General features: G+C 47.9%; 1 protein-coding gene across 2 annotated transcripts in view; it reads left to right on the top strand.

The window, feature by feature from the left end:
- The window catches only part of LOC118378037 (adenylate cyclase type 2-like), a 96,256-nt gene that overhangs the window by 52,218 nt on the left and 30,119 nt on the right, over positions 1 to 13,919 (top strand). For both annotated transcript variants that reach the window (XR_008070774.1, XM_052470088.1), the window contains exons 10-15: positions 125 to 301; positions 398 to 438; positions 1,037 to 1,117; positions 1,549 to 1,618; positions 1,843 to 1,940; positions 7,193 to 7,277. Coding sequence is in view for 1 of the 2 variants with exons in the window: in XM_052470088.1 (XP_052326048.1) it covers positions 125 to 301; positions 398 to 438; positions 1,037 to 1,117; positions 1,549 to 1,618; positions 1,843 to 1,940; positions 7,193 to 7,277 (552 nt within the window). In the remaining variant the exon portion in view is untranslated. The remainder of the gene's footprint in view (positions 1 to 124; positions 302 to 397; positions 439 to 1,036; positions 1,118 to 1,548; positions 1,619 to 1,842; positions 1,941 to 7,192; positions 7,278 to 13,919) is intronic.

The following is a 13,919-nucleotide window of genomic DNA, read 5'->3' as shown; positions in this document are numbered from 1 at the left end:
TTGGTTCTATACTACTATTTATAATTCTGAAATACTACAACAGCTGTTTGCTTGAACTGAGCAATGCATCTTAAAGAATAAAAAGAAACGTTTTGACTTCTTTCCAACCTGATTGGTTGTCCAGGCTGAGAGGCGGAGCCCTCACCTGTGTGCGCGTTCTCGTTCCTCTTTGGAAGGAGGGAAGATGAGGGCATCGGTCAGAATGACTCGGTACCTGGAGTCCTGGGGGGCGGCAAAACCTTTTGCTAACCTGCACCATCGAGACAGCATGACCACTGACAATGGCAAAATAAACACTATGGTGAGTACACACATAAACACACTTACATAAACACACACACACACAATGAAACACAGACTGGTGTCCAGCCTCACCTTCTGTGATTGTATGTTTTAGGATGTTCCAATGGGCCAGTATCACTACCAGAGAAGAGAGAGGTGAGACTTAAAGATCAGTCATCTTTCCTTTACATCAGACCACCAGACTTTACCCCTACAGATCAGTCATCTTTCCTTTACATCAGACCACCAGACTTTACCTCTACAGATCAGTCATCTTTCCTTTACATCAGACCACCAGACTTTACCCCTACAGATCAGTCATCTTTCCTTTACATCAGACCACCAGACTTTACCCCTACAGTTCAGTCATCTTTCCTTTACATCAGACCACCAGACTTTACCCCTACAGATCAGTCATCTTTCCTTTACATCAGACCACCAGACTTTACCCCTACAGTTCAGTCATCTTTCCTTTACATCAGACCACCAGACTTTACCTCTACAGATCAGTCAACTTTCCTTTACATCAGACTACCAGACTTTACCCCTACAGATCAGTCATCTTTCCTTTACATCAGACCACCAGACTTTACCTCTACAGATCAGTCATCTTTCCTTTACATCAGACCACCAGACTTTACCTCTACAGATCAGTCATCTTTCCTTTAAACAAGTCATGTCTTAGGACCACAACACCACAGGATAGAATAATGTTCCACACACTCAACGTACTGTGTGCTCGGTATCCCCTCAGGACTAAATCTCAGAAGAGACGGTTTGAAGAGGAACTGGAAGAGAGGATGATCAGAACCATTGATGGCATCAACTCCCAGAAGTTAGTACGACTACAAACCTGCACTGTTCTATTTCTAGCACAGTGACAGGATGCATCAGCCAGTTGGGTAGGTGCTTCACGTTGGTGGTGGTTGAGGTGAGTTCACCACCGTGTCAACTAACGCTCTTTGAGAGCTTTTGAAACGTGTGTTGTATAATCATTTGTATCAAGCACTTAGTTCAGTACCTCACCAACAATTATGTAGGCAGGAGTGCAGATACTTACAAAAACAAACATACAATAACACATGAAACAATAGTTATTAAAAACTTGAAGTGTAATGAGAGAAAAAAAACATCTCACCAATACTTTGAAATGACGGTTGGAAGGGAGGAAGTTCCGAGGTGAACGTGTCTTATTAATGTCCCCGACGGATTGCTGGTGTCTGTGTGAACCGCTGTCTGAGTGTCTCTGTGTTCTCTTCTCTGTAGGCAGTGGCTGAAGTCTGAGGACATCCAGAGGATCTCACTCTTCTTTCACAACAAGACTCTGGAGAAGGAGGTGCGGTAGGACAACAACACCGCTGTTCAGTCAAATAAAAAATCAACTACAAATGAAAAGAACATGTGCGCCACTTGCCCACTGCTGTCCCAGACAAACATGCAGTGACTCCGTAAAATAATATGATTGGCGTGAAAGTATTCAGCGTTAGACTGTGAAGTTACAGTAAAAATTGGCTTGTTTTGACCACCACCTGTTGACCCTGTGTGTGTTGATGTCCCCAGTATCGAGCCACCACTCTGCCGGCCTTTAAATACTACGTCACCTGTGCCTGTCTCATCTTCTGCTGCATCTTCATAGTGCAGATACTGGTCCTGCCCAAGTAAGTCTGGACCCTACATAGTACACTTCATAGTGCCCTTCACAGTATGGAGAAAGTGCTTGTCCTGTGCATCTGTACTCTTCACAGTACCATTCATATTACCCTTCATGGTACCCACCAATGTTCAGATACTACTTAGAATACAACCTGCATAGTATGGTCCTATGGTAGCCCTCATAGTTGGAATACATTGTATGGTCCTATAGTAGCCCTCATAGTTGGAATACATAGTATGGTCCTATAGTAGCCCTCATAGTTGGAATACATAGTATGGTCCTATAGTAGCCCTCATAGTTGGAATACATAGTATGGTCCTATAGTAGCCCTCATAGTTGGAATACATTGTATGGTCCTATAGTAGCCCTCATAGTTGGAATACATAGTATGGTCCTATAGTAGCCCTCATAGTTGGAATACATTGTATGGTCCTATAGTAGCCCTCATAGTTGGAATACATAGTATGGTCCTATAGTAGCCCTCATAGTTAGAATACATTGTATGGTCCTATAGTAGCCCTCATAGTTAGAATACATAGTATGGTCCTATAGTAGCCCTCATAGTTGGAATACATAGTATGGTCCTATAGTAGCCCTCATAGTTAGAATACATTGTATGGTCCTATAGTAGCCCTCATAGTTGGAATACATTGTATGGTCCTATAGTAGCCCTCATAGTTAGAATACATAGTATGGTCATATAGTAGCCCTCATAGTTGGAATACATAGTATGGTCCTATAGTAGCCCTCATAGTTGGAATACATAGTATGGTCCTATAGTAGCCCTCATAGTTAGAATACATTGTATGGTCCTATAGTAGCCCTCATAGTTGGAATACATTGTATGGTCCTATAGTAGCCCTCATAGTTGGAATACATAGTATGGTCCTATAGTAGCCCTCATAGTTGGAATACATAGTATGGTCCTATAGTAGCCCTCATAGTTGGAATACATAGTATGGTCCTATAGTAGCCCTCATAGTTAGAATACATTGTATGGTCCTATAGTAGCCCTCATAGTTAGAATACATTGTATGGTCCTATAGTAGCCCTCATAGTTGGAATACATAGTATGGTCCTATAGTAGCCCTCATAGTTGGAATACATAGTATGGTCCTATAGTAGCCCTCATAGTTAGAATACATTGTATGGTCCTATAGTAGCCCTCATAGTTGGAATACATAGTATGGTCCTATAGTAGCCCTCATAGTTGGAATACATAGTATGGTCCTATAGTAGCCCTCATAGTTGGAATACATAGTATGGTCCTATAGTAGCCCTCATAGTTGGAATACATTGTATGGTCCTATAGTAGCCCTCATAGTTGGAATACATAGTATGGTCCTATAGTAGCCCTCATAGTTGGAATACATAGTATGGTCCTATAGTAGCCCTCATAGTTAGAATACATTGTATGGTCCTATAGTAGCCCTCATAGTTGGAATACATTGTATGGTCCTATAGTAGCCCTCATAGTTGGAATACATTGTATGGTCCTATAGTAGCCCTCATAGTTGGAATACATAGTATGGTCCTATAGTAGCCCTCATAGTTGGAATACATAGTATGGTCCTATAGTAGCCCTCATAGTTGGAATACATAGTATGGTCCTATAGTAGCCCTCATAGTTGGAATACATTGTATGGTCCTATAGTAGCCCTCATAGTTGGAATACATAGTATGGTCCTATAGTAGCCCTCATAGTTGGAATACATAGTATGGTCCTATAGTAGCCCTCATAGTTGGAATACATAGTATGGTCCTATAGTAGCCCTCATAGTTGGAATACATTGTATGGTCCTATAGTAGCCCTCATAGTTAGAATACATTGTATGGTCCTATAGTAGCCCTCATAGTTGGAATACATTGTATGGTCCTATAGTAGCCCTCATAGTTGGAATACATTGTATGGTCCTATAGTAGCCCTCATAGTTGTAATACATAGTATGGTCCTATAGTAGCCCTCATAGTTAGAATACATAGTATGGTCCTATAGTAGCCCTCATAGTTAGAATACATTGTATGGTCCTATAGTAGCCCTCATAGTTGGAATACATAGTATGGTCCTATAGTAGCCCTCATAGTTGGAATACATAGTATGGTCCTATAGTAGCCCTCATAGTTAGAATACATAGTATGGTCCTATAGTAGCCCTCATAGTTAGAATACATTGTATGGTCCTATAGTAGCCCTCATAGTTAGAATACATAGTATGGTCCTATAGTAGCCCTCATAGTTAGAATACATTGTATGGTCCTATAGTAGCCCTCATAGTTAGAATACATAGTATGGTCCTATAGTAGCCCTCATAGTTGGAATACATAGTATGGTCCTATAGTAGCCCTCATAGTTAGAATACATTGTATGGTCCTATAGTAGCCCTCATAGTTGGAATACATTGTATGGTCCTATAGTAGCCCTCATAGTTAGAATACATTGTATGGTCCTATAGTAGCCCTCATAGTTAGAATACATAGTATGGTCCTATAGTAGCCCTCATAGTTAGAATACATTGTATGGTCCTATAGTAGCCCTCATAGTTAGAATACATTGTATGGTCCTATAGTAGCCCTCATAGTTAGAATACATAGTATGGTCCTATAGTAGCCCTCATAGTTAGAATACATTGTATGGTCCTATAGTAGCCCTCATAGTTAGAATACATTGTATGGTCCTATAGTAGCCCTCATAGTTGGAATACATTGTATGGTCCTATAGTAGCCCTCATAGTTAGAATACATTGTATGGTCCTATAGTAGCCCTCATAGTTGGAATACTAGTCGTGCCAAAAGCCACTGAAGTCAGTGTTCTTTTCTCTATAATAACCCAGAACATTGCAATTACAGTGTGACAAGACAAAATAAACCTTTGATCAATTGAGTCTCACATCAATAAGATCCCTAATAGCAGTTGCAAATGACACACCTTAAGAGACAGCAATAAAGAGGGAAAGAAAGAAAGAAGATGGATAGAAAGAAAGAAAACAGATGAAAAGATATGAATAACGTCTGATGACAGTTTTAATGTGAATCAAAAGGTCTTAGATGTCGAGGATGATGATGATGATTATTATTATGATAAAGATGAGGAATATTACTTTGATGATGACAAGGATAATGATGACGATGAAGCCTCCTTATGAAAGGACAAAAGGTCCATGGGCTGTTTCATCATTTAGTTAATTGTCTGTGTTTACAGGAACCAGGAGCGGTAGAACCATAGAGACAGATACTAAAAGCATCATATATTTTCGCATTCAGACTAACATCTCTTCCATTTAGACATGACATCATTGTTTTATGAACACGCTTAAATCAGCCATCTACTTGGCAAACTTCTATTAGGAAATATAAGCTTCTATTAGGAAATATAAGCTTCTATTAGGAAATATAAGCTTCTATTAGGAAATATAAGCTTCTATTAGGAAATATAAGCTTCTATTAGGAAATACAGGCCTGTATAACAGGGAAGTACTGTATAACAGGGAAGTACTGTATAACAGGGAAGTACTGTATAACAGGGAAGTACTGTATAACAGGGAAGTACTGTATAACAGGGAAGTACTGTATAACAGGGAAGTATGTAGTAAGTAGTGGAAGTGGGTCGCAGTTCACTAGTTCCAATTCAAATACTTTATAATTTTACTGCTCTGTACAGCACCCATCTGGTGGTAGTTAACACAGTGTGTAACATTCCAACAAATATTATGGTTGAACTCAAACATGCTGGTTGATAAAAGACGTGTATTAATGGAAAAGATGTTTGAGAAGGTTGTTTTGTTTTTAAATGCTTTTGTAAATTGGAATGGGAGAGTTATGTCTTTCATGGAGTTATCGGAATTATATGGGAGGGTCTGCTCAATCCAAGATTACAACCAATTGATTACAGCATTACCACAAAAGGAGGAGGCAGGTGGCAGTGGTAGGAGGTAGGGAACTAGTCTGTCTGCCCAATATAAAGGATCAAAACTGGTGGAGGAATATAAATAAATAGATGGGAAAATATGGCAGTTTCATTTGAGGACCAGGATATTGACAGATGTGCCATACAGATGACAAAATATCTGGGAATTCATTGATGTACTGATTCCATAGTACAAGGTGTATGAGTTGATATATAAAACGACGCAAGATTTAAGACTTCGTTCTTTTCATCAAAGATTATTGTACAGAATTCTGGCCACCAAAGATGTGTTGAATGTTTGGGGCATACAACCATCACAGCTCTGCAGATTTTGTTGTGAGGATACAGAATCATTAGACCATTTGTTTTGGTATTGCTCTCAGGTAGCCTGTTTCTGGTCTCAGGTTCAGGAATGGCTGAAAAAGCATAACATGAATCTAGAAATAGTACTTTTAGGAGTTCTGGAGAGACCGGGTCAGTCAGTTACTAATATACTAATACTGTTAGTAAAAGTGTTTATCTTCAACTCACACTCTGTGGATTCTATGAGATTAGATAGATTGAAATTGTACGTTAAAGCATGCATACACACACTCGCATTCAAACGCACACACTTGCATACACATGGAAACGCACACGCACACACACACACACACACACACACACACACACACACACACACACACACACACACACACACACACACACACACACACACACACACACACACACACACACACACACACACACACACACACACACACACACACACACACACACATCCTATTGTCCTTGATGTCTTTTGTTTTTGCATTGTGGTTTTCTATTATTGTTTTCCTTTGTTTTTCTCTCATTTCTCTTTTGTTATTTTTGTTGGTTGTTGGCGCATCGGGTGGGTGGTGGTTTTGGGTTGGAGGGAGATGGTGGCTTGGGGGGCGCTGTTGGGGAGTGGAGGAGGAGTCTTTGGGGGGGTCTTTGGTGGCCTGGCGGTTAGGAGCTTGGACAGGTGGCCGAGAAGTCGCTGGTTTGGGTCCCTGATTCGACTGGGTGGGGGGTATCTGCCCTTGTGGTCTTGGGCAGGGAGCTTGACCATGGTTGTTCCTGTGGGTCGCTCTGGAAGGGAGTGTCTACTAGATGACTGAATGTAATGTAAATGTTGAGCGCCTTCACTGCAGGTAGATTGAAATGTTGTTTGAAAATGCAATAAAAAATAAATAATAATAAAATCAACAGTGTGTGTGTGTGTGTGTGTGTGTGTGTGTGTGTGTGTGTGTGTGTGTGTGTGTGTGTGTGTGTGTGTGTGTGTGTGTGTGTGTGTGTGTGTGTGTGTGTGTGTGTGTGTGTGTGTTACAGAACAGCAGTGTTGGGGATCTCCTTTGGCATGTCTTTCCTCCTGTTAGGTCTGATCCTGGTCATATGTTTCTCCAGCCACATCTTGGTAAGTTACACACACACACCCTAAAATCCTGTCTATTGTATGTGAGTGTAGAACACAATCACAGACTGAGACGGAGAGAGATAGGGCGGATGGAGAGAGAAGGCGGATGGAGAGAGAGGGCGGAGGGAGAGAGAGGGTGGAGGGAGAAAGAGGGTGGAGGGAGAAAGAGGGTGGAGGGAGAGAGAGAGGGCGGATGGAGAGAGAGGGCGGATGGAGAGAGAGGGCGGAGGGAGAGAGAGGGTGGAGGGAGAAAGAGGGTGGAGGGAGAGAGAGAGGGCGGATGGAGAGAGAGGGCGGATGGAGAGAGAGGGCGGAGGGAGAGAGAGGGCGGAGGGAGAGAGAGGGTGGAGGGGAGAGAGGGTGGAGGGAGAGAGAGAGGGCGGATGGAGAGAGAGGGTGGAGGGAGAGAGAGAGGCTGGAGGGAGATAGAGAGGGCGGAGGGAGAAAGAGGGGAATATACATGGATGTAGAGAAGGGAGAAGAAGCGATAGGAAGAGCGAGGGGGAGACAGAGAGAGGAAGATAGAGGAGGAGACAGAGAGAGGAAGAGAGAGGGGGAGACAGAGGAAGGAAGAGAGAGGGGGAGACAGAGAGAGGAAAAGAGAGGGGTAGACAGAGGAAGGAAGAGAGAGGGGGAGACAGAGGGAGGAAAAGAGAGGGGAGACAGAGGGAGGAAGAGCGAGGGGGAGACAGAGGGAGGAAGAGCGAGGGGGAGACAGAGAGAGGAAGAGAGAGGGGGAGACAGAGGAAGGAAGAGAGAGGGGGAGCCAGAGAGAGGAAAAGAGAGGGGTAGACAGAGGAAGGAAGAGAGGGGTAGACAGAGGAAGGAAGAGAGAGGGGTAGACAGAGGAAGGAAAAGAGAGGGGTAGACAGAGGAAGGAAGAGAGAGGGGTAGACAGAGGGAGGAAGAGAGAGGGGTAGACAGAGGGAGGAAAAGAGAGGGGTAGACAGAGGAAGGAAGAGAGAGGGGGAGACAGATGGAAGAAGAGAGAGGGGGAGACAGAGGGAGGAAGAGAGAGGGGGAGACAGAGGGAGGAAGAGAGAGGGGGAGACAGATGGAAGAAGAGAGAGGGGGAGACAGAGGGAGGAAAAGAGAGGGGGAGACAGAGGGAGGAAGAGCGAGGGGGAGACAGAGGGAGGAAAAGAGAGGGGGAGACAGAGGGAGGAAGAGCGAGGGGGAGACAGAGGGAGGAAGAGAGAGGGGTAGACAGAGGGAGGAAAAGAGAGGGGAGACAGAGGAAGGAAGAGAGAGGGGGAGACAGATGGAAGAAGAGAGAGGGGGAGACAGAGGGAGGAAAAGAGAGGGGGAGACAGAGGGAGGAAGAGCGAGGGGGAGACAGAGGGAGGAAAAGAGAGGGGAGACAGAGGAAGGAAGAGCGAGGGGGAGACAGAGGGAGGAAAAGAGAGGGGTAGACAGAGGGAGGAAGAGCGAGTGGTAGACAGAGGGAGGAAGAGAGAGGGGTAGACAGAGGGAGGAAAAGAGAGGGGTAGACAGAGGAACGAAAAGAGAGGGGTAGACAGAGGAAGGAAGAGAGAGAGGTAGACACAGGGAGGAAGAGAGAGGGGAGACACAGGGAGGAAGAGCGAGGGTGAGACAGAGGGAGGAAAAGAGAGGGGGAGACAGAGGGAGGAAGAGCGAGGGGGAGACAGAGGGAGGAAAAGAGAGGGGGAGACAGAGGAAGGAAGAGCGAGGGGGAGACAGAGGGAGGAAAAGAGAGGGGTAGACAGAGGGAGGAAGAGCGAGGGGTAGACAGAGGGAGGAAGAGAGAGGGGTAGACAGAGGGAGGAAAAGAGAGGGGTAGACAGAGGAACGAAAAGAGAGGGGGAGACAGAGGGAGGAAAAGAGAGGGGGAGACAGAGGGAGGAAAAGAGAGGGGAGACAGAGGAAGGAAGAGAGAGGGGGAGACAGAGGGAGGAAGAGAGAGGGGGAGACAGAGGGAGGAAAAGAGAGGGGTAGACAGAGGAAGGAAGAGAGAGGGGGAGACAGAGGGAGGAAAAGAGAGGGGGACAGAGGAAGGAAGAGAGAGGGGGAGACAGAGGGAGGAAAAGAGAGGGGAGACAGAGGAAAGAAGAGAGAGGGGGAGACAGAGGAAGGAAGAGAGGGGAGACAGAGGGAGGAAAAGAGAGGGGAGACAGAGGAAGGAAGAGAGGGGGAGACAGAGGGAGGAAGAGAGAGGGGAGACAGAGGAAGGAAGAGAGAGGGGTAGACAGAGGAAGGAAGAGAGAGGGGTAGATAGAGGGAGGAAGAGAGAGGGGGAGACAGAGGGAGGAAAAGAGAGGGGAGACAGAGGGAGGAAAAGAGAGGGGAGACAGAGGGAGGAAAAGAGAGGGGAGACAGAAGAAAGAAGATAGAGGGGGAGACAGAGGGAGGAAGAGAGAGTGGGAGACAGAGGGAGGAAAAGAGAGGGGAGACAGAGGAAAGAAGAGAGGGGGGGAGACAGAGGGAGGAAACGAGAGGGGAGACAGAGGGAGGAAAAGAGAGGGGAGACAGAGGAAGGAAGAGAGAGGGAGGAAAAGAGAGGGGAGACAGAGGAAGGAAGAGAGAGGGAGGAAAAGAGAGGGGAGACAGAGGAAGGAAGAGAGAGGGGGAGACAGAGGGAGGAAAAGAGAGGGGTACACAGAGGAAGGAAGGTCGAGGGGGAGACAGAGGGAGGAAAAGAGAGGGGAGACAGAGGAAGGGAGAGAGAGGGAGGAAAAGAGAGGGGAGACAGAGGAAGGAAGAGAGAGGGGGAGACAGAGGGAGACAAAGAGAGGGGTAGACAGAGGAAGGAAGAGAGAGGGGGAGACAGAGGGAGGAAAAGAGAGGGGAGACAGAGGAAGGAAGAGAGAGGGGAGACAGAGGGAGGAAGAGAGAGGGGAGACAGAGGGAGGAAAAGAGAGGGGAGACAGAGGAAGGAAGAGAGAGGGGAGACAGAGGGAGGAAAAGAGAGGGGAGACAGAGGAAGGAAGAGAGGGGGAGACAGAGGGAGGAAGAGAGAGGGGAGACAGTGGAAGGAAGGGAGAGGGGTAGACAGAGGAAGGAAGAGAGGGGTAGATAGAGGGAGGAAGAGAGAGGGGAGACAGAGGGAGGAAAAGAGAAGGGTAGACAGAGAGAGGAAGATAAAGGGAGACAGAGGGAGGAAAAGAGAGGGGGAGACAGAGGGAGGAAAAGAGAGGGGAGACAGAGGAAGGAAGAGAGAGGGGTAGACAGAGGGAGGAAGAGAGAGGGGAGACAGAGGGAGGAAAAGAGAGGAGAGACAGAGGGAGGAAAAGAGAGGGGAGACAGAGGAAAGAAGAGAGAGAGGGAGACAGAGGGAGGAAAAGAGAGGGAGACAGAGGAAGGAAGAGAGAGGGGAGACAGATGGAGGAAAAGAGAGGGGAGACAGAGGAAAGAAGAGAGGGGGAGACAGAGGAAGAGAGAGAGAGGGAGGAAAAGAGAGGGAGACAGAGGAAGGAAGAGAGAGGGGAGACAGAGGGAGACAAAGAGAGTGGTAGACAGAGGAAGGAAAGAGAGGGGGAGACAGAGGGAGGAAAAGAGAGGGGAGACAGAGGGAAGGAAGAGAGAGGGGAGACAGAGGGAGGAAAAGAGAGGGGAGACAGAGGAAGGAAGAGAGGGGGAGACACAGGGAGGAAGAGAGAGGGAGACAGAGGGAGGAAGAGAGAGGGGAGACAGAGGGAGGAAAAGAGAGGGGAGACAGAGGAAGGAAGAGAGAGGGGAGACAGAGGGAGAAAAAGAGAGGGGAGACAGAGGAAGGAAGAGAGGGGAGACAGAGGGAGGAAGAGAGAGGGAGACAGAGGAAGGAAGAGAGAGGGGTAGACAGAGGAAGGAAGAGAAGGGTAGATAGAGGGAGGAAGAGAGAGGGGAGACAGAGGGAGGAAAAGAGAAGGGTAGACAGAGGGAGGAAGATAAAGGGAGACAGAGGGAGGAAAAGAGAGGGGGAGACAGAGGGAGGAAAAGAGAGGGGAGACAGAGGAAGGAAGAGAGAGGGGTAGACAGAGGGAGGAAAGAGAGGGGAGACAGAGGAGGAAAAGAGAGGGAGACAGAGGGAGGAAAAGAGAGGGGAGACAGAGGAAGGAAGAGAGAGGGGTAGACAGAGGAAAGAAGAGAGGGGGAGACAGAGGGAGGAAACGAGAGGGGAGACAGAGGGAGGAAAAGAGAGGGGAGACAGAGGAAGGAGAGAGAGGGGTAGACAGAGGAAGGAAGAGAGGGGTAGATAGAGGGAGGAAGAGAGAGGGGAGACAGAGGGAGGAAAAGAGAAGGGTAGACAGAGGGAGGAAGATAAAGGGAGACAGAGGAGGAAAAGAGAGGGGGAGACAGAGGGAGGAAAAGAGAGGGGAGACAGTGGAAGGAGAGAGAGGGGTAGACAGAGGGAGGAAGAGAGAGGGGAGACAGAGGGAGGAAAAGAGGGGGAGACAGAGGGAGGAAAAGAGAGGGGAGACAGAGGAAAGAAGAGAGAGGGGAGACAGAGGAAGGAAGAGAGAGGGGTAGACAGAGGAAGGAAGAGAGGGGTAGATAGAGGGAGGAAGAGAGAGGGGAGACAGAGGGAGGAAAAGAGAAGGGTAGACAGAGGGAGGAAGATAAAGGGAGACAGAGGGAGGAAAAGAGAGGGGAGACAGAGGGAGGAAAAGAGAGGGAGACAGAGGAAGGAAGAGAGAGGGGTAGACAGAGGGAGGAAGAGAGAGGGAGACAGAGGGAGGAAAAGAGAGGGGAGACAGAGGGAGGAAAAGAGAGGGGAGACAGAGGAAAGAAGAGAGAGAGGGAGACAGAGGGAGGAAAAGAGAGGGAGACAGAGGAAGGAAAGAGAGGGGAGACAGATGGAGGAAAAGAGAGGGGAGACAGAGGAAAGAAGAGAGGGGGAGACAGAGGGAGGAAACGAGAGGGAGACACAGGGAGGAAGAGAGAGGGGGAGACAGAGGAAGGAAGAGAGAGGGGTAGACAGAGGAAGGAAGAGAGGGGTAGATAGAGGGAGGAAGAGAGAGGGGAGACAGAGAGAGGAAAAGAGAAGGGTAGACAGAGGGAGGAAGATAAAGGGAGACAGAGGGAGGAAAAGAGAGGGGGAGACAGAGGGAGGAAAAGAGAGGGGAGACAGAGGAAGGAAGAGAGAGGGGTAGACAGAGGGAGGAAGAGAGAGGGGAGACAGAGGGAGGAAAAGAGAGGGGAGACAGAGGGAGGAAAAGAGAGGGAGACAGAGGAAAGAAGAGAGAGAGGGAGACAGAGGGAGGAAAAGAGAGGGAGACAGAGGAAGGAAGAGAGAGGGGAGACAGATGGAGGAAAAGAGAGGGAGACAGAGGAAAGAAGAGAGGGGGAGACAGAGGGAGGAAAGAGAGGGGGAGACAGAGGGAGGAAAAAGAGGGGAGACAGAGGAAGGAAGAGAGAGGGAGGAAAAGAGAGGGGAGACAGAGGAAAGAAGAGAGAGGGGGAGACAGAGGGAGGAAAAGAGAGGGGAGACAGAGGAAAGAAGAGAGGGGGAGACAGAGGGAGGAAACGAGAGGGGAGACAGAGGGAGGAAAAGAGAGAGGGAGACAGGAGGAAGGAAGAGAGAGGGAGGAAAAGAGAGGGGAGACAGAGGAAGGAAGAGAGAGGGAGGAAAAGAGAGGGAGACAGAGGAAGGAAGATAGAGGGGGAGACAGAGGGAGGAAAAGAGAAGGGTAGACAGAGGAAGGAAGGGGACAGAGGGAGGAAGAGGGGGAGACAGAGGGAGGAAAAGAGAGGGGAGACAGAGGAAGGGAGAGAGAGGGAGGAAAAGAGAGGGGAGACAGAGGAAGGAAGAGAGAGGGGGAGACAGAGGGAGACAAAGAGAGTGGTAGACAGAGGAAGGAAGACAGAGAGGGGAGACAGAGGGAGGAAAAGAGAGGGGAGACAGAGGAAGGAAGAGAGAGGGGAGACAGAGGGAGGAAAAGAGAGGGGAGACAGAGGAGGAAGAGAGGGGGAGACACAGGGAGGAAGAGAGGGGAGACAGAGGGAGGAAAGAGAGAGGGAGACAGAGGGAGGAAAAGAGAGGGGAGACAGAGGAAGGAAGAGAGAGGGGAGACAGAGGGAGAAAAAGAGAGGGGAGACAGAGGAAGGAAGAAGGGGGAGACAGAGGGAGGGAGAGAGAGACACAGGGAGACAGAGGAAGGAAGAGAGGGGTAGACAGAGGAAGGAAGAGAAGGGTAGATAGAGGGAGGAAGAGAGAGGGGAGACAGAGGGAGGAAAAGAGAAGGGTAGACAGAGAGAGGAAGATAAAGGGAGACAGAGGGAGGAAAAGAGAGGGGGAGACAGAGGGAGGAAAAGAGAGGGGAGACAGAGGAAGGAAGAGAGAGGGGTAGACAGAGGGAGGAAGAGAGAGGGGAGACAGAGGGAGGAAAAGAGAGGGGAGACAGAGGGAGGAAAAGAGAGGGGAGACAGAGGAAAGAAGAGAGAGGGGGAGACAGAGGGAGGAAAAGAGAGGGGAGACAGAGGAAGGAAGAGAGAGGGAGGAAAAGAGAGGGGAGACAGAGGAAGTAAAAGAGAGGGGAGACAGAGGAAGGAAGAGAGGGGGAGACAGAGGGAGGAAACGAGAGGGGAGACAGAGGGAGGAAAAGAGAGGGGAGACAGAGGAAGGAAGAGAGAGGGAGGAAAAGAGAGGGGAGACAGAGGAAAGAAGAGAGAGGGGGAGACAGAGGGAGGAAAAGAGAGGGGAGA

Source organism: Oncorhynchus keta, chromosome 19, assembly GCF_023373465.1.
Source record: "Oncorhynchus keta strain PuntledgeMale-10-30-2019 chromosome 19, Oket_V2, whole genome shotgun sequence".
NCBI classification, from domain to species: Eukaryota; Metazoa; Chordata; class Actinopteri; order Salmoniformes; family Salmonidae; genus Oncorhynchus; species Oncorhynchus keta.
Note: the sequence above shows the minus strand (reverse complement) of the source record. Positions and strands in the feature narration are given on the sequence as shown.